This window comes from Arctopsyche grandis, chromosome 3, assembly GCF_051622035.1.
Source record: "Arctopsyche grandis isolate Sample6627 chromosome 3, ASM5162203v2, whole genome shotgun sequence".
Lineage (NCBI taxonomy): Eukaryota > Metazoa > Arthropoda > Insecta > Trichoptera > Hydropsychidae > Arctopsyche > Arctopsyche grandis.
Genome location: NC_135357.1, coordinates 5,181,870 through 5,209,331, shown reverse-complemented (window position 1 = coordinate 5,209,331; position 27,462 = coordinate 5,181,870). Strand labels below are relative to the sequence as shown.

The 27,462-nt window shown below is 36.3% G+C and overlaps 2 protein-coding genes across 2 annotated transcripts in view; one reads left to right on the top strand and one right to left on the bottom strand.

Moving 5' to 3' along the window:
- LOC143909794 (dual 3',5'-cyclic-AMP and -GMP phosphodiesterase 11-like) overlaps positions 1-27,462 on the bottom strand; it is a 351,948-nt gene that overhangs the window by 248,161 nt on the left and 76,325 nt on the right. The gene's annotated exons all lie outside the window — the stretch shown is intronic.
- The window catches only part of LOC143909793 (uncharacterized), a 514,813-nt gene continuing 505,923 nt past the window's right edge, over positions 18,573-27,462 (top strand). Inside the window, exon 1 of the mRNA XM_077427967.1 lies at positions 18,573-26,486. Coding sequence (XP_077284093.1) covers positions 19,955-25,216 — 5,262 coding nt within the window. The 5' untranslated portion in view covers positions 18,573-19,954 and the 3' untranslated portion in view covers positions 25,217-26,486. The remainder of the gene's footprint in view (positions 26,487-27,462) is intronic.

The following is a 27,462-nucleotide window of genomic DNA, read 5'->3' as shown; positions in this document are numbered from 1 at the left end:
AGACTCGGTTTTGGTATTTTTTTTGTTACTCAGTGTTGTTAATGTTATTTATACCACTAACTGTACTTATGAAACATTTGTACATCATTTTATAACACTTATTCGACGATTGCTGTGTAGTACTAGACATTTTTCCCCAAATTTTGAAACCAGAATATCGAATCTACTATAGAACAGTGTGTATTGAATATGTAATTAAACGCATTTACATACATGTGTATTGAATTATGCAAAAATATATTCATCCAATAATAATATAAATATATAAAACATATAAATTTAGCCAGCAGCATAGCTCGGATGTTAGGCTTCTGCTTACCGTCAAGAAGGTGCCGGGTTCTATCCCTGAATGAAAATGAATTTTTCAGAGTATGCTGTTGGTCAGACCTGGATTTGTGACTCCAGGTTGATCGTTTCCTTATCAGAGTTTGCCAATTTTCTCTGATTTCATCGTTGAAACGGTTCCCGGAAAAAAAATTGGTTAAAAATCCTTCCTACCTACTATGTCACCACTATTTGAAATTTGATTGATGTACAATAAAAATTTATGTACAATTCATAGATGTCTCGTTAATTTGCGAGTATTTTTAAGTGTCTCGCAATTCAACGACTTATAATAAAAATGCTGCATTTGTATTTGTACTTGGCCAGGAAGGCGCATTGGGATTTACCTGTAAGGCCTTCCTGGTATATATGTAAAAAAAAAAAAAAAAATTTATATCGTACAGAAATGATTCATCAAGATGGTGTTATTTAAATACTATTGTGAAAAAAATGTAGGCACATATCATATAAAAAGTAAAGAAACATTCATAGGACATCAAAAATTCGTCCCTATTTATCAGAACTATCGAAATTTTATTACAGACTCTTTCAGAAACGATCTGTAGAAATGCGGTCGCACTTTATACGGGACGGAGAGCCCTGTATATTGGGTATTGCTCAGATCAAAGCATATTCAAAATCTCCATTTTTCCCTCGTTTTGGGCGGGATTTGCGTACAATATGGCACGCAACGTATCCTTTCAGAGTCCCTAAGTCCCACTTGTATCGAATTATGTTAATGGTTTTTCCATTAAAGACCACTTTGGCGCCCCTTTATTCGGGCGACTTCTTCCATTTCAAAGGCACCGACCGCTCCCACTCATTGGCGGTAAAAGCGATGGAATTTTAATGGGAAAATTTCATTGGTTCGTTTGCGAACGAGATTTCAGCGGAAAGTCTGCGAAGTTCAAAATCGAACGATGTAAAAAATAAATAAAAATAAAATCGAACTTTACGGCACCCATAAACGTTTAACACGTATAAAATAAATATCATGCATACATATGTATGTATGTACATACATATGTATGTAGTTTTATTTCACGTATGTATAATACTTGTGGTTCTAGGACACTTACCCCCTGGACACATACCCCTCCCCCCCCCCGCCAAGTAAATAAACATTAAGTACATACATTATTGTGAATGTACTAATCAATTTTAAAATTGGAATATTTCTGTGTTTATAAGGTATAAAACTTTCAATTAATTTTAATAAAATTAAAAATGCATTATTTTTTTTAGACACCTAAAATTATGAAATTTTAACAACGTGTTTATATTATTTAACATTTCATTAATAGTTACCTTGTGTTTTGTACTCATAAAATAAATACATACACGCATTGAGATTTTGTAACAATGTACAAAATCATAATTTGACACTTGCGGTAATAAAAATTGGCAGTATCTTTAATAAAAAGTCACTATCAATGCTAATTTATTTCAGCCAGAAAAATACGCATTCAGAAATACAGATATTAATAATACATATATCAATACCACAGAACGCAAACGCTTACTGGTGACTAAAAGTCTTTTAAATTGATATTTATTCTATTTACAAGAATAAATTGAAATTAAATATTGTATATAAATTGAAATTCAATTTGCTCTACCACACTTCATTTATTCTTATTTATTACTTTATTTTATTGTTAATCATTAATTATCTATTACATTTTTTTCTTTTCTGGGCCTTTGGCAAACTGGAAAGATAACAGAGGCTCTCCTTCCCTTGTTTGATTAATTACCTCACAAACATATTCTGATTCATATCGTATTAACATACATATATATGTACAAACTTCTATGTAGATATTAATTAAAAAGTTAAATTCTATCAGTGTAAGACCCAGAGTCGATTTTTTTTGCATTATATATTATTTTAATACCCAAATATTTTAATAATCATATAGTTAGGAATAGAGATATACATAATTATAAAACGAGAAATAGGAATAAATTAATTATAGGTAGAGTTAAGAAAGCTAAAACTGCAGGAGGTGTTTTTCACAGAGGTGTTCAAATGTATAATGCCCTTTCTGAAGGCATTAGAAGTTCTAATAACATTGCTGCTTTCTTGAAGGGTGATAATGGATACCTTTGTGGAAGATGATTTATAATTTTTTGTTGTTATTTTGTATTATATGTATTAGCAGTTTTGCGTATTTATTTTTAAAATTTTAGCACATACTAAAAACATATTGAAATTAAACTATTAAGTATATAATATTAAAACGTTAAAATTACGGTCCTAACGTCATAGCGCGTCTTTGATGACCGACACTGTACACACATATGTAACACAATCGTTATTTTTGTAACTGCGATATTTAAACCGGGCAACTTTTTCGCGATAGTTTATTCAAACCGTGCGAAAAAGAAACATTCGAATAATATATTAGACTGGGGGGCCATGTGTTCGAGAAAACTCGAACATTTTTCACGGAAAAAACGCACGTCTTCAACGTGAAAAATAATTCGAAGCGAATTTATACCCTCACGAAAACTGAAAAGAGAACGTTGTTTAGACTATCGGATTTTTGATGTAATTTATTATAATTAACTCGATGATAAAGATCAAACGAGCCGAGAGACGAAAACACGCTTTTCCTCGATTGCGATAGAGGCTAATGCCGTTATATGTATGTTAATTCGCCATTAATTTTAATTAAAAAAGGATTTTATCAATTCGCGAGAGTACATTTAAAACAATGAAAAGCACACCAGACAGACGCGTAGATTAATTCACTTTGTTGCGCATATGGACCGTTCGTTTAATATAAGATTGACCCAAATTGATTCGGGGAAAAGTCGGAAAATCGCATACAAGTACCGAGAATGAAGAATTTTCGCCAAACGAGACAGATCTAATTGAATTCGTCCCACTTAGGTTTCGACGAATCGTTAAAATTTAAGATCGAAGGAGGAATTTTTCATGTTGGTGACGTCAGATTTTTCGGAAAATCTGGGGAAAATAAGGTTGTAAATAAGGACACGGTAAATCCACGATTAGCTTTTAGTTATTTGTCGTAATCTTGACAAATTCTCGCAGGCTTACGAGGCATTATAAATGTTTTACTGTGCGAAGCAAAAAAAAAAAAACACTCTTTAATCCTAAAAGAAGACGTCGATTTAGCCGAGAAAAAAATGGGTTATCTTAAAAAGCAACACGCTTATGTATTTTTATTTTGAAAATATTATTCGGGAAATGGAAAAAGTTTGATAAATAATGATACTACGTAGCTTATATGTTGACTTATCGGGACGAATTTAAGAACATGAATAATATTGCATTTTACATGTCAGATGACTACATATGTATGCTAATTTTTGTAACAACTGTATGATTATTTTTCGTTTTAATAATGCAAAAACTTACACTGCGTGCTCATGGAATATGTAATTATATAATTTAAAACACTCTATTTATAAAAAAGGTCTACATAGTCACGAAATGTCAATACCATATGGGTCTAATTTGCACTTTACAATATGTACATATATGCTCTTCACTTTATATGAATTTAAATATGTATATATTTTCAGGCAAATATATGTATGTTGAATTATGTGTATAAATAATTTATCAACTAGAGGAAAAACGACGCTAATTTAAAATTCAGATTTTTGTATTAAAATTTAAAATTTAAATATTTTATCTAATTTATTATTCACTGGCGCTTAAACGAGAAAAGTTTTTTCTTACGCCTACATTTGTACTTCAAAACGGCTTTGAATAATATAAAAATGATTAAATTCTATTTTTAATCATATTATAAAGTACGTATGTCCCCTTAGATATTTATTTTAGACGAAAAATTAATTTTTCAGTTCCACTCTGTTACAATAAAGTTACGTAACCTGTTGATTAAGAATTAGTGTAATAACAGAGAAAAAAAAACTGTCACTTTTGACAACACCTGGGACTTGAAGGCTTCCACACTTTCGAAAACTCATCTGTTCAGTTTATTATATACCAGGAAGGCCTAACTTGTAAACTCCAATGCGCCTTCCTGGTCAATTACAAACAATGCAGCATTTTTTTATTAGATAAGTCGCTGAATTACGAGACATCTATGAATTTTAACATAAATTTTATTGTACATTAATCATACTCAAGTAGTGGTGACATAGTAGGTAGGAAGATTTTTAGCCAATTTAATCGAGGAACCGTTTCATCAATGAAATCAGAAAAAATGCAAACTCTGATAAGAAACCATCGACCTGGAGTCACAAATATCCAAGTCTGACCAACAGCAATACAGATATACTCAGAATAAATTCTTTTCAATCGAGTTCAACTCACGGGATCGAACCCGGCACCTCTCGGTGCTAGGCAAAAGAACAACCACCGAGTTATGTTTTGTTCTAATATACACTTTTATATAATGTATTACTTTATGTCCCTAATAATTATGTTCATCATTATATAACATTTGACATAATTCGACCCCGCACAGTTCTTTATCGGATGGCTCAGATTCCAAGAGCTATCTCAGATCGTTATTAAATCGTAACTGCCGTATATGCATGTGATACCATTTCCACCTCGGGGAGAGTAGATTATCAGAGATTGTTTGATACCCATTTGTCTGAAATCATTCATTTAGAAATCGGGCAGCCATCCAATAAAGAACTATGCTGGAATAGTTACAACCATTAAATTAAGATATCTACCGCACACATACATAATTATTAGGAATATACATAAATCTCCAACTGTTCCAACAACGAAATAGAAGCTGGAAAAAAACGAATCAATGAGTTTTTATGAAGTTCTAAAAGTTTTTACCCACGCAAGCCCAAAAGGAAAGAATTGATGGGGAAGAAAAGTGGGGTTGGGATATGAATAATACTCATACTCTTTGAGTAATGTAGTAATACTCATAATAACCATAATAACACACTTGTGAAGAGTCTCGGTGATTACAACAAAATATCCATACCCTTCAGGTATAAACACAGATTACCCAAACACAATCTGCTTTAGATCATAGACTTTAGAGAGTCTTTAATTAATATTATTTATTAGATGTATTATGAGCATTTATAAGAATTGTAAATAGGTTTTTGAGCTCTTTTTCCTATTATGCTGTACATTAACATTGGAATAATATAATACTATGATTACTAACCAAATTAAATTTAAATCTTAAAATAGAAAATGATCAGTAGATCAGTAGCTATTAAAATAGATATAATATGTATTATGAACATAATTTCGTAATAATAAAAAGCATTTAAAAATCAAAAATACTCTTTGAATAATACTCATACTCATACAAAAGAAAAGTGGGTTTGAGCTATGAGTGATACTCATACTCTTTCCTACATATGTATATTGGAAACCAAGAAATGCTTCTTACGTTGCCTCAATCGCTAAAGAGTAAATAAAGTTGTATATGTACATATATTAAGACCAAACACTAGAAACAGTTGACATTCCCTGACCCCAGACGATGGTTTGAGATAAGCACGTTAAATCGGAGTACGTACATACATATGTATGTACGTTTCCACACATGTCACACACATGCGTCCAGCATCCGCAATATCCAGTTACGTTTCATTCAACCAGATCGAATAATTTAATTTAGGACTTTTGAAGACACGGGATACAAACGCAATGCAAGAACTACGAGTGCATAACGTCTGGTATGCAGTAATATATAGGCCGGTTCCAAAAATATCTCCAACATCCCTATGCAGTTCGTTCCTCTGAAGCAGATGGGCTCGAGAGTCTACTATGTATGTGCTTAACCCCTAACACTCGATCGCGATTTGAACATCGAACGCGCGTTTTATTTTATTGTTTGTACTTCAACAAGTGCACTTCGGTATTTCGGGGAAAAGTTGCACTTGAATCATTTTCCGAAAACGATGCAAATGTTTCGCAGTGAAATCATGCGTTGCATTGGCGCCAAAACGTGACTAATGTTGGCGTTTAAAATCAACAACTCGAATCTCCTTTCGTACTCGATAACGAAAATATCGAATAAATACTGGGTTAAACTTTTTTCGCGATCGCCCTCGCAAACGATAAAGTTTGCAGCTATGACGTACATCCGAATACGGCTTGGTTGAAAAAAATGTGCGGGAGCCATATTTTTTTATCAGTTTACATTTTAAATATTCGATAAGATATGTAGTTTGTTAAACACGTATCTTTTATACGGAATGCCTTTCTTTACTGGTAAAAAATCAAATGAGTAAAATATGTGCTTACTATTTCAACAATATGCATTTTGTTTAGAGTATTATATTTATTTATACAGGTATACACCCATTTATTTTACACGACATACATGGTCTAACATTTTATTGTAAGTATTATTTAAGGCTAATTAAAAACAATCATAGACAAACTTTCAGCATTTTCTAAATCAGCAAATTCGAGATGCTGTAGACCCGAATTTTGCGAGAAATAAGACAGGGTTGCTAATTTGTTGTAACCGTTTCAATGAGATCAGATAAATTGTCAAATTCTGTCGACTTTGGAGTCACATGTCTAAGATCAGGCCAGCAGCACACTCAGGGATTGAGCCCACGACCACACAATTGAAAGCATTACACGCTAATCATTGATCTATGCTGCTGACTTAATCAAAACGGAATACTTCGCAAACTTTTGTTATCTATTTCCCAAATATAATTATTTTTCAATGCTCGAATTGATTCCAGGAAGGCCTAACAGGTAATCCTCAATGCGCCTTTCTGGCCAATTACAAGCTCTTTAGTGTATCTTTTTTTATTATAACATAAATAGCTGAATTTTGAGATGCTGAAAAACTCGAGATTAACGAGAAATCTGTGGATTTCAACTTGTAGATAAATTTTATTGTACATAAATCATATTCAAATAGTGGGTAGGACGGTCTGTGCCAATTTGATGGAGGAACCGTTTCAACAATGACATCAGATTGTTAAACTCTGATAGGAAACGATCAATTTGGAGTCACAAATATCCAAATCTGACCAGCAGCATTAAATATTACACTCATAACAAATTATTTTCGATCGAGGTCAGCTCACGGATCGAACCCAGCTTAGTATAAACGCAACCACCGAGCCATGCTGCTGGCGCATATCACTAATGTTGTGCCCGTTGATATTTCAACAGGTGGTTTAAATAAGACATATGTACATACTTGTAAGCATCACTTTTATTTCCCTTTTTGAAAGCGTCAATTGTAATTTTATTTTCGTTTATTTTATTTCATAGAATATGAACACTCGCCTTTACAGATCGCTCCAAAGCAACGAGTGCATTTAAACAGATACAATACAATCAATCAATACAGTCATTATACATAAGCATTTTATACAATGCCAATTCATAAAAACATCGACAGTGATATCTATGAAGAATTTTTTTGCGGCGTTAATTAATCAAATTGGCGAACCTCAACACGCTGAATAACTTCAGATCGGCAAGAGCGATAGGAAAGCAGATGCCAATTTTTACATGAACCGTTTCAATGAAAATCAGAAAAAAATGGCAAACTCTGATAAGAAACGATCGACCTGGAGTCACAAACCCAGGTCTGGCTAGCAGCGGGATTCCAGTGGGACTCGAACCCGTGACCACTCTGCTCGAAAGCATGACATTATAACCACTATTCTACGCGGCTGGTTAATGTACGATGTTTTTTTGTTGGAACCGCTTCAATGAAATCATATAAATCAGCAAACTCTGATAGAAAACGATGGACCTTGGAGTCACACATCCAAAGTCTGACTAGCTAGGGATTGAACCCGTGACCACTCTGCTCAAAAACATAATATGCTAACTATACTCCACGCCGCTGGTTATTGTACAATGTTTTTTTTGTTGGAACCGCTTCAATGAAATCAGATAAATCGGCAAACTCTGATAAGAAACGATCGACCTTGAACTCACAAACCAAGGTCTGACAAACAGCACAGCTAGGGATTGAACCTGTGAGCACACAATTGGTTAAATATTATATATATACATATGTATGCACGAATTTGCGCTCTTGGTACTATTGTAACATCAATATATACAAAGCGTAGCATAGACAAGCTGACCACAACAGAACGAGCGCACAGTGTTAAAGAGTAATAACCGCCATATGCATGAGAGCGACAGCGGGACTCTAGTGGGACTCGAACCTGTGACCACTCTGATCGAAAACATAATATACTAACTATATTAGTCCACGCCGCTGGTTATTGTACAATGTTGTTTTGTTGGAACCGCTATAATGAAATCATATAAATCAGCAAACTTTGATAGAAAACGATGGACCTTGGAGTCATACATCCAAAGTCTGACTAGCAGCACAGCTAGGGATTGAACCCATGACCACTCTGCTCAAAAACATAATATGCTAACTATTACTCCACGCCGCTGGTAATTTTACAATGTTTTTTTTTTTTGTTGGAACCGCTTCAATGAAATCAGATAAGTCGGCAAACTCTGATAGAAAACGAGTGACCTTGGAGTCACACATCCAAGGTCTGACTAACAGCACAGCTAGGGATTGAACCTGTGACCACACACTTGGTTAAATATTATATATACATATGTATGCACGAATTTGCGCTCGTGGTACTATTGTAACATCAATATATACAAAGCGTAGCATAGACAAGCCGGCCACAACAGAACGAGCGCACAGTGTTAAAGAGTAATAACCGCCATATGCATGAGAGCGACATTTTGAAAATCTGCGATTATTATTGTACACACAAACATTGTAAACGTAACCAACCGACCGCACAGGAAACAATTGTATGTTCGGGGTTTTGATAGCGATAAGGAGCACACGGCCGCGTTTCGGCTTTGCGATAACGCTAGCGTACACATTTTCACATTCAACATTGAAACAACGCGAAAACAAGAAAACCGACGCACATGACGTTGAATAGGCTGGGCTCCGGCTGCTGGCTGCGGCCTCGAGGACCGACGGCTCCATCCAGAGGTTCACATGTCAAAATGTACCAAAACAAACAAAAAAAAAAAAAAAGGACACACGATGGCGACGCGTCGTTTGCAAGTTTCGCGCACTTCGATCGTCGCACGGTGGGGGCGCCACGGTCGCTGGACCGAAATATCTCTCCCGGCTGGTCGGGGACGGGGATGGGGAGGCGAGGGGTGGGGGGGATGTCGGGAAGATTTCAATGAGAAAATTCAAAGTCGGTGGACATTGGCGCGTGCGACGGCTTCGATTCGTCGCTTCGTACTGGTACGGATTTATCGCGATACACTTGGGTAGGTGTTGATCGTGCACGTGCGCGCCATTTTGATTTTTTCGCGCCATTCGAGACGTCGATGCGTGTCGGCGTTGCCAGCGTGAAAAAAATCGACGGATGAAACTTGCATACGAGCCGTTATATTTGAAAGTGGCGGAGGTCCAATTTTCAGTTCCAAAAACACCATTTCTGTTTGACTGATTTCACGAAATGTTTTCATTTATTTTTTAATTCGATATGATCAGAATCTTGGAAAACCAGAATAAACGTATTAAGGTCTGTTCATACCTAGTCAGCACGTACCGACTTCAGTAGGTATCCGGCCGTACGAAAAGTATTCTTTGGTACATTTTGTATGGGTATATTCATACCAACCGTCACGTTTACGCCACGGCAGGCTTACAGCAGTACCCGACATTTCCTGTTCATACCTTACAGCAACATCCGTCAACGTATCGTATCCGTTTTTTTGGCCATCGTGGAAATATACACGCGAATTACGTGCCATGAGTCAGCTGCTTTGCTGTTTTGGACCAATCATTGATAGTGACAGTTGACAGCTGTTCAATCTTTCGACATGGTTTTGGCGCAAATATTTAAAAAATATTTAAATTTTTTACGGAAATATTTAAAAAAATTTTGTCCATCACCCACAAGCTCTTTATACAGTGTCCAAAACTCTCCTTCGGTTTTTCTATTTTTTAACATGGGATGCACATCAAAACGCCTCCGTGCTTTTTTATTGCCTTCTTGAGCTTCTTCTTCCAACAAAAATGCGATTATACATAATTTTTCGTTCGATAAACGCCTAAACATTTTTGCTGACTTGTATTCTGACGCGTGGCTACGAATGCACGTGTATGCATTCATATTGTAAGTACTCGACAATACGACGTAAGCAATATTGCGCCGTATCGTCATGGCCTGTAATGTATAAGTAAGCCGATTTTGCCTTGCACTCGGCCATAGTGTTGTGAACGTGACGTGACCGCGACGTGTAGGTAGATATGAATAGAAATGTAATAAAATGACATATTTGAAACGGAGTCGTGTAGTGCTGAAGCCGTGCAGTGCTGTTAAGTATGAACAGACCTTTACAGGCCCCCAGTATTTTTTTAAATATGGTCAAACGCAAAATATCATATTTATAAGGTATTGCGAGATATTTCTGGAAATTAAATGATTATAACTAGAAATTACATACATGGACGACGTCGGATAACCTGCAAATGACTTATTATAAACAATAGTATAATACATATACATATGTAAGTTTGTAAAATATCGCAGATCAGTCTCAGGATAGCTGGTCTCTACGCAGAACAGCCAGACAGTCCAAATTCAAAGAATTGTTGAAAAAGCACCGAGTGCACCAATATTGGCTGTTGAAAAAGCACCGAGAGCAGAAAAAAACACCTAAATTGACGGTTGATATTGACCGTTGGTCGGTCTTGGCCATAACACGAATATCGAATTATAAACATTTTAACATTCATTATATAACCTAATGAATTCATTATATAACCGAATTATAAACATTTTAACATTCATTATATAACCTAACGAGTGGGTGGTGGAAATTCAAACATATAAGGTTTACTGCCTATTTAACGTTACCGTTTTCAAAAATATCGCAAATTTAGAAGTATTTATCGTAAATCTAGAAGTAAATCGATTGAAATTTCCATCGTTAACCAAATCGCGCAAAATGGCAAAGTTTCAAAACGATCGGAATACTGTAGGAAATTTAGCTCAATCGTTGGCGAAGTCAAACATGGAAAAACCTTGTAATAAAAAGTGGACTTATGCCACTTTCAATTCATCATCATCTACAGCCGCTCGCCATCCACTGATGGATGAAGGCCTCTGCAACACGCTTCCACTTATCACTGTTTTGCGCAACTCTCATCCATCTCATCCCACACATTTTTCTAATTTCGTCTACCCATCTTCGCTGCGGTCTTCCATTTACCCTTTTGCATTCTCGCGGGTATAATTCTAGCACTTATTTTGTCCACCTTTCATCCGTTCTTCTAGCCACGTGGCCCGCTCATTGCCATTTCAGTTTATTTACTCTATCCAACATGTACTTTCAAATATAACGGTGTTGTGAAGGAAGCAATCGAAATGACCGACTTGGTGAGGAACCCGCAGGACCGTGAAAATATCTACTTAAAATACTGAAAATCAAATTCCAGAACCAATTATTGTTTTGAGGGAGGATGGTGGGTTACTTGCATAAATTAGTGTTTAGCATGTTATGCTTTCAAACCAATTGGTCATGGATTCAATCCCGGACCCGTGCCGCTGGCCAGACCTTGGATATGTGAATCTGGTCGATAGTTTCCTATCAGAGGTTGCCAATTTATCTGATTTTCATTGAAACGGCTCCAGAATATTTGCAACCTTGACATATTCTCTATGACATAGATGTCTTTACCTACATATGTATATGATGCTGTGTTAAATTGCTCTATAAACTGTTTATAACCAGGAAGGCATGTGTATGTAAAATAGAATAAAATATATAGACCCATGTGTGGCCATGATAACTTTACATAATTCAATTTTTCAATATTTTCCATGCAACATTGTGTAAACTTATCTCTCCCCTTTAAGCTAGAGAAAAGGATTCAAAAAATCAATTCCATGACAAATTTGTGTCAGATTAAACGTGAAATTTGGAGGAAATGATAGAAAGTGGATATATAGTTCAAGGCACTTGTTCGCACTATCTAATCGCAATCTGACATTCTATTCAAGCAAATAAGCACATTGAAAATACACATCGTAAGTACATATATGTAGTTTGTCTTACTCACTCTCAACACATTTGAAGCAAGCTTTCCGGCTTACTACTGACATTTCAAATTGTAAGAGAACTGACATATCTGTGGCAGCTAGTGAACAATTGCTACATTGGGAGCTCACTAGTTCCAAAACTTAAGACGAAAAAAACCCTTTCACAAGCAAAAGCTTGACTTACAATTTGAAGGACAGTGCAATAAGGACGACTGGTGGATTGGAGATCTTCAGAACCAAACGCGAAAAATCGTAACTGAGCTCTAATCTACATATACATTAACCGTTTTTTGGTATGGAAATATATCTGGGACAATAGAGTGTTTTCTTTGTCTTTCATTGATGATTGTAATTGAAAATTGCAAACTTTTAAGAGCGCCAAGCAAAACGCATAGACGAAATTCCTCCGAAAGCCGTCGATTCCTCTTTCAGAGATAGAGCTCGTATATTACTTTTATTCAATTTTTCTCGTGCGTTCTAGCTTGCCTAAGTTTGCGCCCTTGCCAGCTTAATTGAAAGCCTCTCAATTAAAATAAATGGATCTATTTCTGGATTCTCCTACCACTCCAATTTCTGATGCCTAGATTATACTATTAGTTCAGCAATATTTAGAATGAAAATAATTAAGATAAATATGTAAGTAGAACCTACTTTATGAAAAATTTAGCACTAGAAATAATAAATCTTAAATAAATTTGTAGTAAAATAATTGTGTATACTCATTATAATTTTATGAGTTATTGTATTTTCAAGTGAACCTGAAAATACAATATATACCAAGTAAAATAATGCTAAGAAAAATTTAATAAATTGTATTAAAATAACTGGGATAACGTTGCGATACATCATACTCGACGGAAAAAAACCCTTTTAACCCTTCAAAAAACGATTTAATATTTTTCAGACCGAAAAATAAACCAAAAAAAAGAGAAATTGCGCCAAAATCGCACATTTCGCATAAACGATTCCGTTTTGATTTACAACCGCAGTCAAAAGGTTGAGACGTCAAAACTTTACAAGACCGTAGCGAAAAATATGCGCCGTACGAGAATACCAATCGGCAAAAGAGAGTTATTGATATTTAAAAGAAAGCGGCACGCTTTTCGCGAAGCGTTCCGGTTGATTTATGTCCGCACGCGCTCAGCACAATTTTCGCCATTTTTCCTCGCCATCCTTGTCTGCTTTCGTTCTGTGTATTCTTTAAATTCTAAGCAAGCACAACACACCACCATCTTTTTTTTAATGTTTTTTTATCGTTAACGTTTCGCTCGAGGCCGTTAAGTTTCCAAACACATCTTGTAAATATAATACACAATGCACATTATGAATTGGAAGGATCAATTCGAACGGAGCCAATGAACTGGAATATCATTTAAGCATACTCTCGAGAGGTTCAAAAAACTATTCTCAATATATACATATGTACCTATATTTAAGAACCATATCTGAACTATAATCTTATCTATAAAACGTCGTCAAAGTCGATTCTGATTGGCTGGAATGGTCAAAGACGTTTGTGATTGGTCGGTCGTTAAATAATATATTTTTTTTTCGATTCAAATAAATTTAATGAAAAGACAAATGAAGATTTTGTTCATGGTTCGATGGTATTCTCACTACTAAGACAGTATTTTCATTTCAAGTTACTTTTATTATGTCAGTACTAAAACGGGAGAGATCGTCAAAAGTGGAACCGAGCAAAGCCGGGTAGCACCAGTAGTAAAAATCTGTCGATTTTAATTATTTCTCATTTAGTCAAATCTTATTGAACAAATAATTTTAGGTTGATCGGATGGGGTCTCCTCTTTTTTTTACAATAATTTTTGGATTCGATCTCCCAAGCCGTTCAATGTATTGGGCTGAAACTTTTTGCATTCGCCATTCAATGCTGGATGAAAACCTATCCAAAACCAGTAAACCACGACACAGTTTATAAACATTGACACGGATTACACGACCATGTACAATGCATTTTTTTTCAATGCTACCTGGAAAAGCTTAGCGGGTAGTACAGCTTAATAACAAGTTATATGTATGTAAAATTTGGTAGGCATCCGTGACCCGGAGTGGCAGTTTACTCTTGTTCAATCGACCCCTTAAACAAGTGTACCCTTCACGAAAAAATTCAAGTATAATTTTTGCATTAATGTGATGAAAATAAAAAAAAATTTAAACACTAAATTTAATAAACTGGAAGTGGGATATTTTCCTCTCAGAAAAGTCATAAATGTTGTAACCACGATTCTTCCCACACCCCTGAACGTATCAAGCTGAAAATTTATATTTGTATTCTTTATGTACTGACTTGAATTGATAAGGTTTTGGTCACAATTTGTAAACCGGAAGTAGTATTTTTTTGAAAACAATATTTCATTATTTTATTTAGATCTTTTAATTATTTTTATTTTCTTGATATTTAATATGTATAATAATTATAGTGATTTTAAAGTAATCAAAAAATTTCAAACACAATTCGACAGCCGGAAGTAGAACTTTTGTCTTTTGTAAGTTTCCTTACATTCGCGCTCAATTTGCATCGAAAATGCTCTCAGCAATACATATTTATCGAAAAATAGCCGGTATGTGTGAACGTGTATGCATGTTTAATTATCGAATTTTGTTTTGTGACCTTCTTATATTCCCCAAATACATAGATAAAGTAATGGGTCGGTCACATCCGATTTTTTTTTTTATAATTCAGCTATGAATGTCGATAAAAGTTTGTCGAGAAATGGTTCATTTGGGGGGGGGGGGGTGTCCCCATCGGTAGTCCGACAATTATGGCAGCCCTATAATAACCCTATAGGGCTAGGGTTATTATAGGGTGCATGGTAAATAAAAAAAGGGTGCATGGTAAACGGTACATACTCACTTAATCTGCGCCAGCAGGATACAACAGGAACAAGAGGAACAGGCTTTTCCTCCCGTATTCTGCGCTCGCACATTAATAAGGGAGGAAAAGCCTATTCCTCTTGTTCCTGTTGTATCCTGCTCGCGCAAATTAAGTGAGTATGTACCGTTTACCATGCACCCCTTTTTTTGATCTTTCGACTTAAGATCTTTCGATTTTCGATCTTTGCCTTCCGATATTTGCGGTTTCCGGCATTTCACATTCTGGACCGTGAGGTAAACCCGTGATTAATTTCATTTAATATTAAAATAACTAAATAAACTGGAAAAAAAAGAAAGGAAATACTAGTTTATAAAAGGAAGAATCTTAAATGTAATTTATTAAGTTTACGCTGTTTACAAAGTTTTTTTAACATTCTTGTAATATCAGTACCTGGAAGGGGGGGGGGAATACAATTAAATTGTCCCGGTTTGGATATCAATAAATCTGGCAGCTACTAGGTAAGTACCATTGTGTGCGGAATAATCACCGAACCATGGATTGATCCGGTCTCCGTGACGAGACAGAATGTTAAACGACAGAAAACGCAAATATCGAAAATCGAAAGATCTTAAGTCGAAAGATAAAAAAAAAATAGTGCATGGTAAACGGTACATACTCACTTAATTTGCGCGAGCAGGATACAACAGGAACAAGAGGAACATGCTTTTCCTCCCGTATTCTGCGCGCGCACATTAATACGGGAGGAAAAGCCCGTTCCTCTTGTTCCTGTTGTATCCTGCTCGCGCAAATTAAGTGAGTATGTACCGTTTACCATGCACCATTTTTTTTTTTGATCTTTCGACTTAAGATCTTTCGATTTTCGATCTTTGCCTTCCGATATTTGCGTATCCAATTTTTTCCATCTGGCAACCCTACATTAAAATAAATGAATATAAGCAAAGAACGAAGAAAAAAAAACAAAAAAAAAAACTCACACATAACGGTCGCAGCTGTAGCGAGCCGCGCATGCGCACGCGACGCCACAACAAAAGAGCGAGACGGAGAGAGGACAAAACACGAGCGGGCGAAAGAGACAGAGGGGGTGAGGTAAACCCACTTGTCAAAACAAAAACATTGCACCGGCTAGGTTAGGTGACCGCTATACAACACACGCACACACACACCGAGCGCCTCGCACACGTTCGACGAGACACGACGAGGGAATCGCCGAACCGGGGCTACGGCTAAAGCGCGGGAACTTTGACACACTTCCGCAGTGTGTGACTTTGGCGTGCTTCCGGTTCGCGAAAATCGTCCGTGGGATTCGCGAGCGCGCTCTGACAGGAGGTATTGCCGGTTGCGAAGCGTCAGGTGTGTGGTTCGGTTTGCGAGCTGCCGTCACCAGGGGCGCTGTTGTCGCCACTTGTTGCACACACCGCGTGCTAACACACATACACACATATCATACACACACGTTTTGTGTGTTATCAGACTGGCGTGTTTTTTTTATCGTATTGTATATGTTTGTATGAATATGAGTGGAAGAAATATCAAATATAAAAAATAAAAATAATATGGGCTATTGTTGAACAGACGGTAGTTTTCCCTATTTGGATTTTTTTTGTTGGATATGAAAATGGAAAAATTACAATGATAAACTTAGGGATGCGGTGCATCCGCTCTAAAATCGCCAGACAAATTGAACAACAGATTAACGGACGGTTGCTTTAAATGCAATTCTCGTCTTCTCGAATGATAGATTGCACATCAGATGACGGGTAACCTTTCGATGTGCACAGATGCAATTATTAAAATTGAGTTGGATCTTTCAGGCGAGTTTAATATGGGAAGATTCGATAAGTTCCGAATCTTGCCTTATTAAACTGAATGAAAACGAAAATGGAAAAATTACAATGATAAACTTAGGGATGCGGTGCATCCGCTCTAAAATCGCCAGACAAATTGAACAACAGATTAACGGACGGTTACTTTAAATGCAATTCTCGTCTTCTCGAATGATAGATTGCACATCAGATGACGGGTAACCTTTCGATGTGCACAGATGCAATTATTAAAATGGTAATTATTAAAATTGAGTTGGATCTTTCAGGCGAGTTTAATATGGGAAGATTCGATAAGTTCCGAATCTTGCCTTATTAGGTGCATCCGCTCTAAAATCGCCAGACAAATTGAACAACAGATTAACGGACGGTTGCTTTAAATGCAATTCTCGTCTTCTCGAATGATAGATTGCACATCGGATGACGGGTAACCTTTCGATGTGCACAGATGCAATTATTAAAATGGTAATTATTAAAATTGAGTTGGATCTTTCAGGCGAGTTTAATATGGGAAGATTCGATAAGTTCCGAATATTGCCTTATTAAACTCGCCAGAAAGATCCGACTCAATTTTAATAATTGCATCTGTGCACATCGAAAGGTTACTCGTCATCTGATGTGCAATCTAACATTCGAGAAAACGAGAATTACGTTTAAAGCTGCCGTTCTGTTAATCTGGCGATTTTAGAGCGGATGCACCAAACCCTTAAAAATGTCACTTGTACCAGTCTGGTTTTCAGCCCGTCATATGTTGCAACTGAAATTTCACCGGATAACCTGTGTTGGAAACCCTAGCACGAGTGCATTCTACACATTCGCGAGATGAAAACACCTTACAAAACCAAAAACCAACATAAAATCAGCGTTTATGAAGTTTTCCAAAGAATTTACACACACACATCTGTCAGAGAGAGAGAGAGAGAGACAGAGAGAGATGGGGAGGGAGAATCTTGCCAACGCATACAAACACACACACCCACACTCACAATGAGCAAGCGAGTTTAATAAGGCAAGATTCGATAAGTTCCGAATCTTGCCTTATTAAACTCGCCAGAAAGATCCGACTCAATTTTAATAATTGCATCTGTGCACATCGAAAGGTTACTCGTCATCTGATGTGCAATCTATCATTCGAGAAAACGAGAATTACGTTAAAAGCTGCCGTTCTGTTAATCTGGCGATTTTAGAGCGGATGCACTAAACCCCTAATTGAACACTATAAAAAATCAAATTAAACATTGCACTATTGCACATTGCAATCAAATTAAACAGTTAAATAATTTATTCATATTCATTTATTTATGCACGTGATAATTGAATACATAAATGTATACATCTGTGCATACATATAATTAAGGATCATTCTTAATGAAAAAGAATTAGTTAAATATAAAATAATTAAAAATAGTATTCTTTTCGTTTCTTTTACATAATATGTGTTCCGACTTTTGTAATGACGTGTGGCAAACAGTCTTATTAACTGATTGTCGATTGGCATTATTGACGAGTTGGCATTAGTGTCGGCCCAAGCGGAAATACGCGACGGTCGACAGAGTCACCGAGTAGACGGCGTACGGACAGCTTGTGTTCCGTACGCTCCGCTGGCCCACCACGTGCAAATTTTACATTTCAATAAACTACATCAAACCATTATCGAAGTCTTTTCCATGATGGTCACTTCGAACCGGACACCAGTAACCTAGGCCACAACACCAAACGGACAAACCAATAGGAAAAAACGTGGTCGAGAAAAAATGGATGTCAATTAAGAAATCGGTATCGTTCCTTTGTTACTATCCATACCTTTCCAATACTAATAACATGTTTGCTTCTATTTCAGCAATATATTGATTGATGTACAGAGGTACATGACCGCGTGATTGACGCAGAAAATATATAAATAAAAACATAACCTACAAAGACGCATGGGACACAGAGGTAATCCAAAATTATCGGAACGATCACATAAACATCGTAAAGGATATTCAAGTAAGTGAATGTATTCAATCTCAGGCAATCTGTTCAAAGGGCAATCATGTGGGTAGGTCAGTTTTTAAAATATGTTTTAAAGTATAACAATTAATTAACGCGATTGTATAAAATAATATCGCGCTACGAAGGAAGGTTTCATCGGTCGCATCGAATTTCGTATTAAAAGTGTAAAATCAGATGTAGTGTAAAATTAGCAAAGCACGTGGGGAATTATACTTGTAGCCCCAAAGTGGCTTAAACCAAGTACATACCGGTATATTCATACATCGGTAAATCTTTGTTTCTTAATGTGTGTAGAAACACCCTCCCCCCGCCCCCCTTCCACGATAAATGTGGAATTATACTTGTAGCCCCAAAGTGGCTTAAACCAAGTACATACCGGTATATTCATATCGGTAGATCTTTGTTTCTTAATGTGTGTAGAAACACCCTCCTCCCCCCCCCCCCCTTCCACGATAAATGTGGAATTATACTTGTAGCCCCAAAGTGGCTTAAACCAAGTACATACCGGTATATGCATATCGGTAGATCTTTGTTTCTTAATGTGTGTAGAAACACCCTCCCCCCCCCCCCCTTCCACGATAAATGTGGAATTAGACTTGTAGCCCCAAAGTGGATTAAATCAAGTACATACCGGCATATTCATACATCGGTAGATCTCTTTGTTTCATAATGTGTGATGAAACAGTGGTGATTTAAAATAAATCACAAGACTTGTAGCCCCAAAGTGGTTTAAATCAAGCACCCACCAATTTAGGGTTGTAATTTCTTCCAAAATATGTTGGATAGATTCTGGTGATAATAGTTAAAGTAGAATATTAAGATTCACGGTTAATCATTGAATATTATTACCTTATCTCTACGAATAGTTCAATTGACAGCTATAGTAGAGAACAACTGTATTTATGAGACGAAATAGTGCAACTTTCTGAAACAAATGTCAAGTGCTGAAAACGAGGAAATAGAAGCTTCGACTTCCAAGTCGCATAAAGGTCGAAATCCAACTAGGGACGTAGAACCTATTAGAGACAGGTCAAGCTCTAGAATACATCAGACTCGAAGTCAGACTCAATCGATAGAAATATTAGCGAAGGAAAATAAAGTAGAAGTCATAATGACGTCAATAGAATTAAGGTATTCAGGCGCGGTACAAAGACTAAAAGGAAAAATAGATAAATCCTCCGAATTAGATGAAGGACAGTATCAAACCATTAAAGAAGCATACGATTATGTCCGAAAACTCCATTACGAGTATTTAGATAACCTTACAGACATATCGAAAGCGGCCAAAATAGACGAAGAGTACGATGCAATTACAATAACAGTTAAAAATCTTAAAGCAGCATTAGATTGCCAATCCTTTCAAGATAGTAAACTAAAGGTAGAGCAAGCAACAATTAAATTTGCTAGAGATAAGTTACCGACGTTAACCATTCCCACATTTCAGGGAGATCCATCTGAATGGCAATCGTTTCAACAAGCTTTTAAGAATATAATAGGAAACAAAACGGAATATTCGAATGTCACGAAATTGCAATATTTGCATCAATCCTTAATCGGTCCCGCTTTGGCAGCTGTATCAGGTTTAGATATTAGCTCAGACAATTACGAAATAGCTTGGAGTATTTTAGACAAGCAATATAATTTACCAAGACTTAATCTCAAAACTAGGATTAATTCACTTTGTGACTTAAAATTAATCACAAGAGAATCACATATCGAATTGAGAAATCTATTGAATCAGGTAACAGTGTGTATTAAAAACATTGAATCGTTGGGTTACGCGAGAGAAATTTTAGATCCATGGGTAACATGTTTAGTTCTAAGGAAATTACCTTTTAATATAGTAAGAGACTGGGAAATATCGCTGGTTAGCAGAGAAATGCCACCATATGAAAGTTTAGAGACATTCTTGCAGAATAGATGTAATGTATTACAATCTACTGCATCTGTAACTACGGTGAAGGAATTCCCTCATAGTCGTCAAAGAATCATGAGAACTCATGTCGCGAACAAAAACCCATCAAGTAAGGTAAACGCATGCGCATTCTGTCGAAATAATCATTTCATAGGCAAATGTGATAAATTCAAAGCAAAATCCAGTATGGAAAGAAATGAATTCGTTAAATCTAATAACATGTGTTTTAAATGTTTAAATTCATCGCATAAGATAACAAATTGCAAGTCTAACTATAATTGCTTAAGGTGCAAACAAAACCATCACACTTTGTTGCATCAGGACGATACATTTAGTTCCAATAATACGGGAAGGAAGTCAATTAATGCTCATTCTACTCATTTCTCTCAAAGGGAGATAATTTTACCGACGGTACAAGTAGACATTATAACGTCCAATGGAACGGTCGTTAAGGGTCGCACATTATTAGATTCCGGCTCACAAGTCAACTATGTTACCACATCTTTCGCTAAGAAGAATAACTTCAAATTAGAGAAAATCTCTCAAAAAATTGTAGGTATCGCTAATCAAGAAAGTAGCATTCGTCACATCACCAAGGTGACCATAAGGTCTTCAACCACTAATTACTCAACCAAAGTGTTGTGTTTGGTATTACCAGAAATTACTGGCGAAATTCCAACTGTGAAACTGGATCAACAGTTAATTTCAATACCAGCGGGAATCAAGTTATCAGATCCCCTTTGGAATAAACCGACGCCAATCGATTTATTGCTCGGCGCCGAGATTTGCGTTCATGCTATGAAAGCAGGAACCATCCAGTTAGGAAAAGGTATGCCTATCTTAAAGGATACCGAATTCGGATGGACAATAGTTGGTCCATATCCCGAAGTAAATAATGCTCCAGGGAAGAGCCACATAGGCTTAAGTCAATTAGACAATCACATTCAAAACTTTTGGATGATAGAACAGGTTCCTATTGTAAAACATCAATCTCTTGAGGAGAAAAGGTGTGAGGAACATTTCCAAGCACACACATCACGAGATAAAAACGGTAGATTTTGTGTAGCTTTACCATATAAAAATTCCCCGGTAGTATTAGGAAGTTCATTGCACATTGCGGAGAAAGGACACAAAACTTTGGAAAGACGTTTTTTAGCCAATAATAATTTAAAAATGGAATACAATAAAGTTTTAGAAGAGTACATAAATTTAGGACACATGTCAGAGTGTGAACCTCCGGAGGCACATGAGGTTCATTGTTATTTACCTCATCACGTCGTGGTTAAGGAGTCTAGCCTTACCACTAAATATCGTGTAGTTTTTGATGCGTCCGCAAAGACAACGTCCAATATCTCACTAAATAATATTTTGATGGTGGGACCTAGTGTCCAATCAGATTTGTTAAGTTTACTACTCAACTTTCGACTCCATAAATACGTGATTACTGCGGATATTAAGCAGATGTACCGACAGATTCAAATAGCAGAGAAAAATAAAAATGTACAACGAATCATTTGGCGAACAGATCCCCAGAGTAAATTCAAGCATTACAAACTTAATACAGTAACATTCGGAACTGCTTCAGCCCCATTTTTAGCTACTAGATGTCTAAATCAGTTAGCAGAGGAGAATAGAAACAAATATCCCATCGCTAGTAAAGTGATCGAACGTGATTTTTATGTTGATGATTTGCTCACGGGAACTAATACTATTGAAGCTGGTAAATTATTAAAGGTTCAACTGGAAACCATATTATTATCAGCCGGTATGCCCTTAAGCAAATGGACATCGAACAACTCCGATATAATCACGGATGTTAAAGCTGACGATTGTTCAGATTTTAACTTCTCTAACGAATCACACAAAACTTTAGGTTTATTTTGGAAACCGCGGGAAGACGTTTTTGTATTTAAGGTTCAAACCGAAGTCGAGACTGAAAATATAACAAAAAGAAACTTTTTATCAGTAATTAGTCAGATCTTCGACCCATTAGGACTATTATCTCCATTGTTAATTAATTATAAGATATTAATGCAATCTGTCTGGCAACAAACCATTGGTTGGGATGAATTCATTCCTCAGACAATCTTCAAAAAATGGAAAGATTGTCAATTATCCAATACAGTCATGAAACTTTATAAAATTCCTAGATTGATAATACTAAATAATGTCATTAATATACAGGCACACGGATTTTGTGACGCATCCGAGAAAGCTTATGGTGCTTGTATTTATGTAAAATGTACTGATCAATTGGGAAATTCCAAATGTCATCTTGTGTGTTCTCGTTCGAGAGTCGCTCCGCTCAGTTTTGTAACTATTCCGCGTTTAGAGCTGTGCTCCGCTATGTTATTATCAAAGTTAATGAAGTCAACAATAGACCAATTAACAATTCATATTAATGAAAAATATTATTGGACGGATTCAACCGTCGCATTGCATTGGATTAGAGGAGAGTCATGTAAATGGACCACCTTCGTTGCCAATCGAGTGGCCGAAATCCAATCAATATCTCAACCCATTGAGTGGTACCATGTCTCCTCTACAGACAATCCAGCAGATTTAATTTCTCGAGGGACTCAACCATCAGAATTAAATCATAATTCGTTATGGTGGGACGGCCCTAGTTGGTTGAAATTAGACGAATCACGATGGCCTCGAAGACCTCCTGAGATCACAATAGATCTTCCAGAGAGAAGGGTAGTCACTAACGCTACCCTTGTGAGGGAAAATAATTGGATAGATAAACATTTTCATCTTCCAAGACTCCTTCGAGTTTTATCATATGTTCGTCGGCCACTAAGGAATAAACAATTAAACGTTAAAGAAAATAACGAACCGTCCGCTTTAGAATTAAAAGATGCTTTAAATAATTTGATAAGGTTATCGCAAATGGAATCATTTCCATTGGAATATCGTTTGCTGAGCAAGGGACATCCAATTCCCAGTAGCAGTAAATTAGCTAAATTGTCCCCTCTATTCCACGAGAATTTAATTTGTGTTGGAAGTAGACTTCCTCTGGGAACAACTCTATCAACGTCACCCATTATCTTGTCAAATAAGCATAAACTTACACACATGATTGTCCGAGATGCGCACTTGAAATATATTCACTTGGGTACTCAAGCCTTACTGTCGTCATTGCGGCAGACCTATTGGCCATTGGCCGGACATAATACTGTCAAAGGAGTGGTGCGTTCATGTGTCATTTGTTTCAGAAATAAACCACTGTCACACAATAGATTAATGGGATTACTCCCGCTTGAACGTACCACTGCGAATTTTCCTTTCAGTCATGTGGGGATAGATTTCGCAGGACCTTTTCCTGTGAAGAGTGGTTGCAATAAGAATTCTAAGATAATTAAGGGTTACGTTTGTGTCTTTGTGTGTTTTTCCAGTAAGGCAGTTCACTTGGAACTTGTCGGAGACTTAACGAGTTCAAATTTCTTAAATTGTTTAAGAAGATTCGTAGCCAGACGTGGCAGGCCCAATACGATATATTCCGACAATGCTACTAATTTTGTCGGTGCAAGTCGTGAACTCGTTAATTTAGTAAAATTAATTTACGAACGTCCTCATGAGGAGAAGCTACTACGGTATGTAGCCTCCGAAGGGATTCGTTGGAAGTTTAACCCGCCAAGGGCGCCTCACATGGGAGGGCTGTGGGAAGCAGCGGTTAAATCCATGAAGATTCATTTAAACAAGGTGTTAAAGGCCACCACCTTAAATTTCGAATCATTTTGTACGGTATTGACTCAAATAGAAGCTTGCATGAATTCCCGTCCTCTTAGTCCCTTGTCTTCGGATCCACTAGACCTTTTACCCCTCACACCTGGACATTTCTTAATTGGCAGATCCTTACTCGCTCTTCCAATGGAGGTTAAATATAACACTAATGTCCATGCCAATCTGCTTCAGATACAATTGACCACAGCAGCATTTTGGAAACGTTGGTCGGCGGAATATTTACATTCTTTGCAGTTACGACACAAATGGAAGAAGGACTCGAGCAACAATCTGAGTGTGGGTCAAATGGTCCTGTTAAAGGAGGAACACATGCTGCCAACCCGATGGGTCTTGGGTCGAGTCACTAAATTGTATCCCGGACCAGATGGCAGAGTTCGAGTCGTCGACGTCTTTACTGCCAGCGGAGAGTTTCGTCGGTCCAGTCATCTAGTGGCGCCATTGCCGATTCTACCACAAGGACCACTTGACAGGAAGGAAGATCAGCAAGAGGGAGGAGAAACAGCAGCTTCAATTCCGTCAACTTCGGTAGCTTAGTTTAACCCGAAGACACTACCCCCAACTCATATTACTTATTAGATGTAATCATGAGTTTAAATCATTCAATGTTAATAGTAGTACTCCGTAATTCACTTTAATTGTGTTGTGTGTATAATTTAAGCTATTTTCATTTTAACATTCGGCAGTATATATCTCCGAATTTAATCTAATCATTTTGTCTTTATAATATAAGACTTGTCTCATGTCATCACTCGGAAGGATTATATCCGAGTTTAAAATAAACTGTTCAAATTTGACAGTTAAAATTAGATTCATGATTTGTTAATGTTAGTCTCCAAGCCACACTTAATGGAGCATCTTAAATTATTTCATGTCTACTTAATTATGACCTGCCGGGAGTCATCCGCAGGTCTTATGTTTCTTGTTATGAAAACATAAGTTAACTCTTACTGTTTATAGTATTTATGTGAATCATAGAATAAGTAAATATTATAATACTGAACATTTCGATGTTTAACGTAGAGACATCTATAATCATAGTTCGCCTTCATTTCCTGCTTGTAGGAATGAATGAATGACTTTCCAATTTACTTTTAATTTAGCAATGTTTGTGCTACTTGTTGATGAAATCAAGTTAACTTAGGAGCATTACACTCACTAATCAAGTTTAGTTGATCGGTAATAGCTGATCTGTCTTGACAACTGTAACAGTGTCAACATTGTATTGTCTAAGTTAACATCAAGATGAGGAATGCTTAAGTTTTAAACCATATACAGTCCACTCTCTCTTCTTTAAAGTAAACTTATCTTGTAATGCTTATTCACAGCTTCAAAGGAGATTTCAAAAATTTTAATGTAAATAGAAACAACATTCACCAGAGGTATACCTATAAGTTGAAATATTACTGAACCAATAAATTGATTTTATCCTCACACTGGATGAGGCAAAGGTTTCATTATTCACCCTCTATTTAATTATTTTAAGAGCTATGATTTATTGTAAACGACTCGTCAGTAATGCTGTAACTCTGTAGAATAACTGTATTGTTCAACAGTTTTCCTATGTGGGACTATGTTCCGACTTTTGTAATGACGTGTGGCAAACAGTCTTATTAACTGATTGTCGATTGGCATTATTGACGAGTTGGCATTAGTGTCGGCCCAAGCGGAAATACGCGACGGTCGAGAGAGTTCGAGCAGACGGCGTACGGACAACTTGTGTTCCGTACGCTCCGCTGAACCACCACGTGCAAATTTTACATTTCAATAAACTACATCAAACCATTATCGAAGTCTTTTCCAATATGTACATACATATTGTAATTCATCAAGATTTATTTGCAGTATGTATAAAAAGAATACTATTTTTACATACCTCCTTTACGTTTCACTTACGATTACAATTCAGGAAAAAATTTGCCCCTTATCCGATCGTTTTCATACTTTGCCATATTGCTCATTTTGGTCATCAATATAAGTAAATGGATCCTCCACCATTACGATGGTGCAAAAATATCGTGTAAGACGCGTTTGAAATTTGAATTTCTGAAAACTGCCTGACGTCTATCCAGTTTTTAGTTTTAAACATAGATGGCGGTAGTAAAATAAAATTATTGGTATTTTTATTCAAAATAATAATTTAATATACAAATTATAGAAGAGGTATGTTTTTAAAAAACTTTTTTTTATAATTCGAAAAAGAATAGAATTATATTTTTGCATTATACTCGTGTATATATAATTAATTATTTTATATTTAACTAATTCTTTTTGATTTGTAAAATTTTTAATTTGATTTGTAAGGTGTTCAATTTGAAGTGTAAAATGTTCAATTTGATTTGTTAAATGTTCAATTTGGAGTGTAAAACCTGTATATTAATAATAACTAGGATGATCATATTTTCCAAAGACTCAAAACGGGACGTATATATTTATTTTTTTTATGTATTTACATAAAAATTTTTTTAATTTTTTTCAAAATGTACAATTCTTGCGTACGAGGAAAATAGAAACAAGGTGATAAAAATATAATATTTCACCCCGGGTAAAGCCGAGTAATAAAGCTATCTAATATATAATTTGGAAAGAGACTTTGTATGTATCCTTGGTTCGTTCGTTCGTTCGTTGGTAGATCCGTGACGTCATCGAACAAATTATTCGATTCATAGGCGCTGATTTGATTAGGCGTTGATTCGCCTTGGTTCAGGGGGGCGCAGGGGGCGTAGCCCTAGACGGCAAATGCTCAGGGGGGCGCAGGTGGCGTAGCCCTAGACGGAAAATTC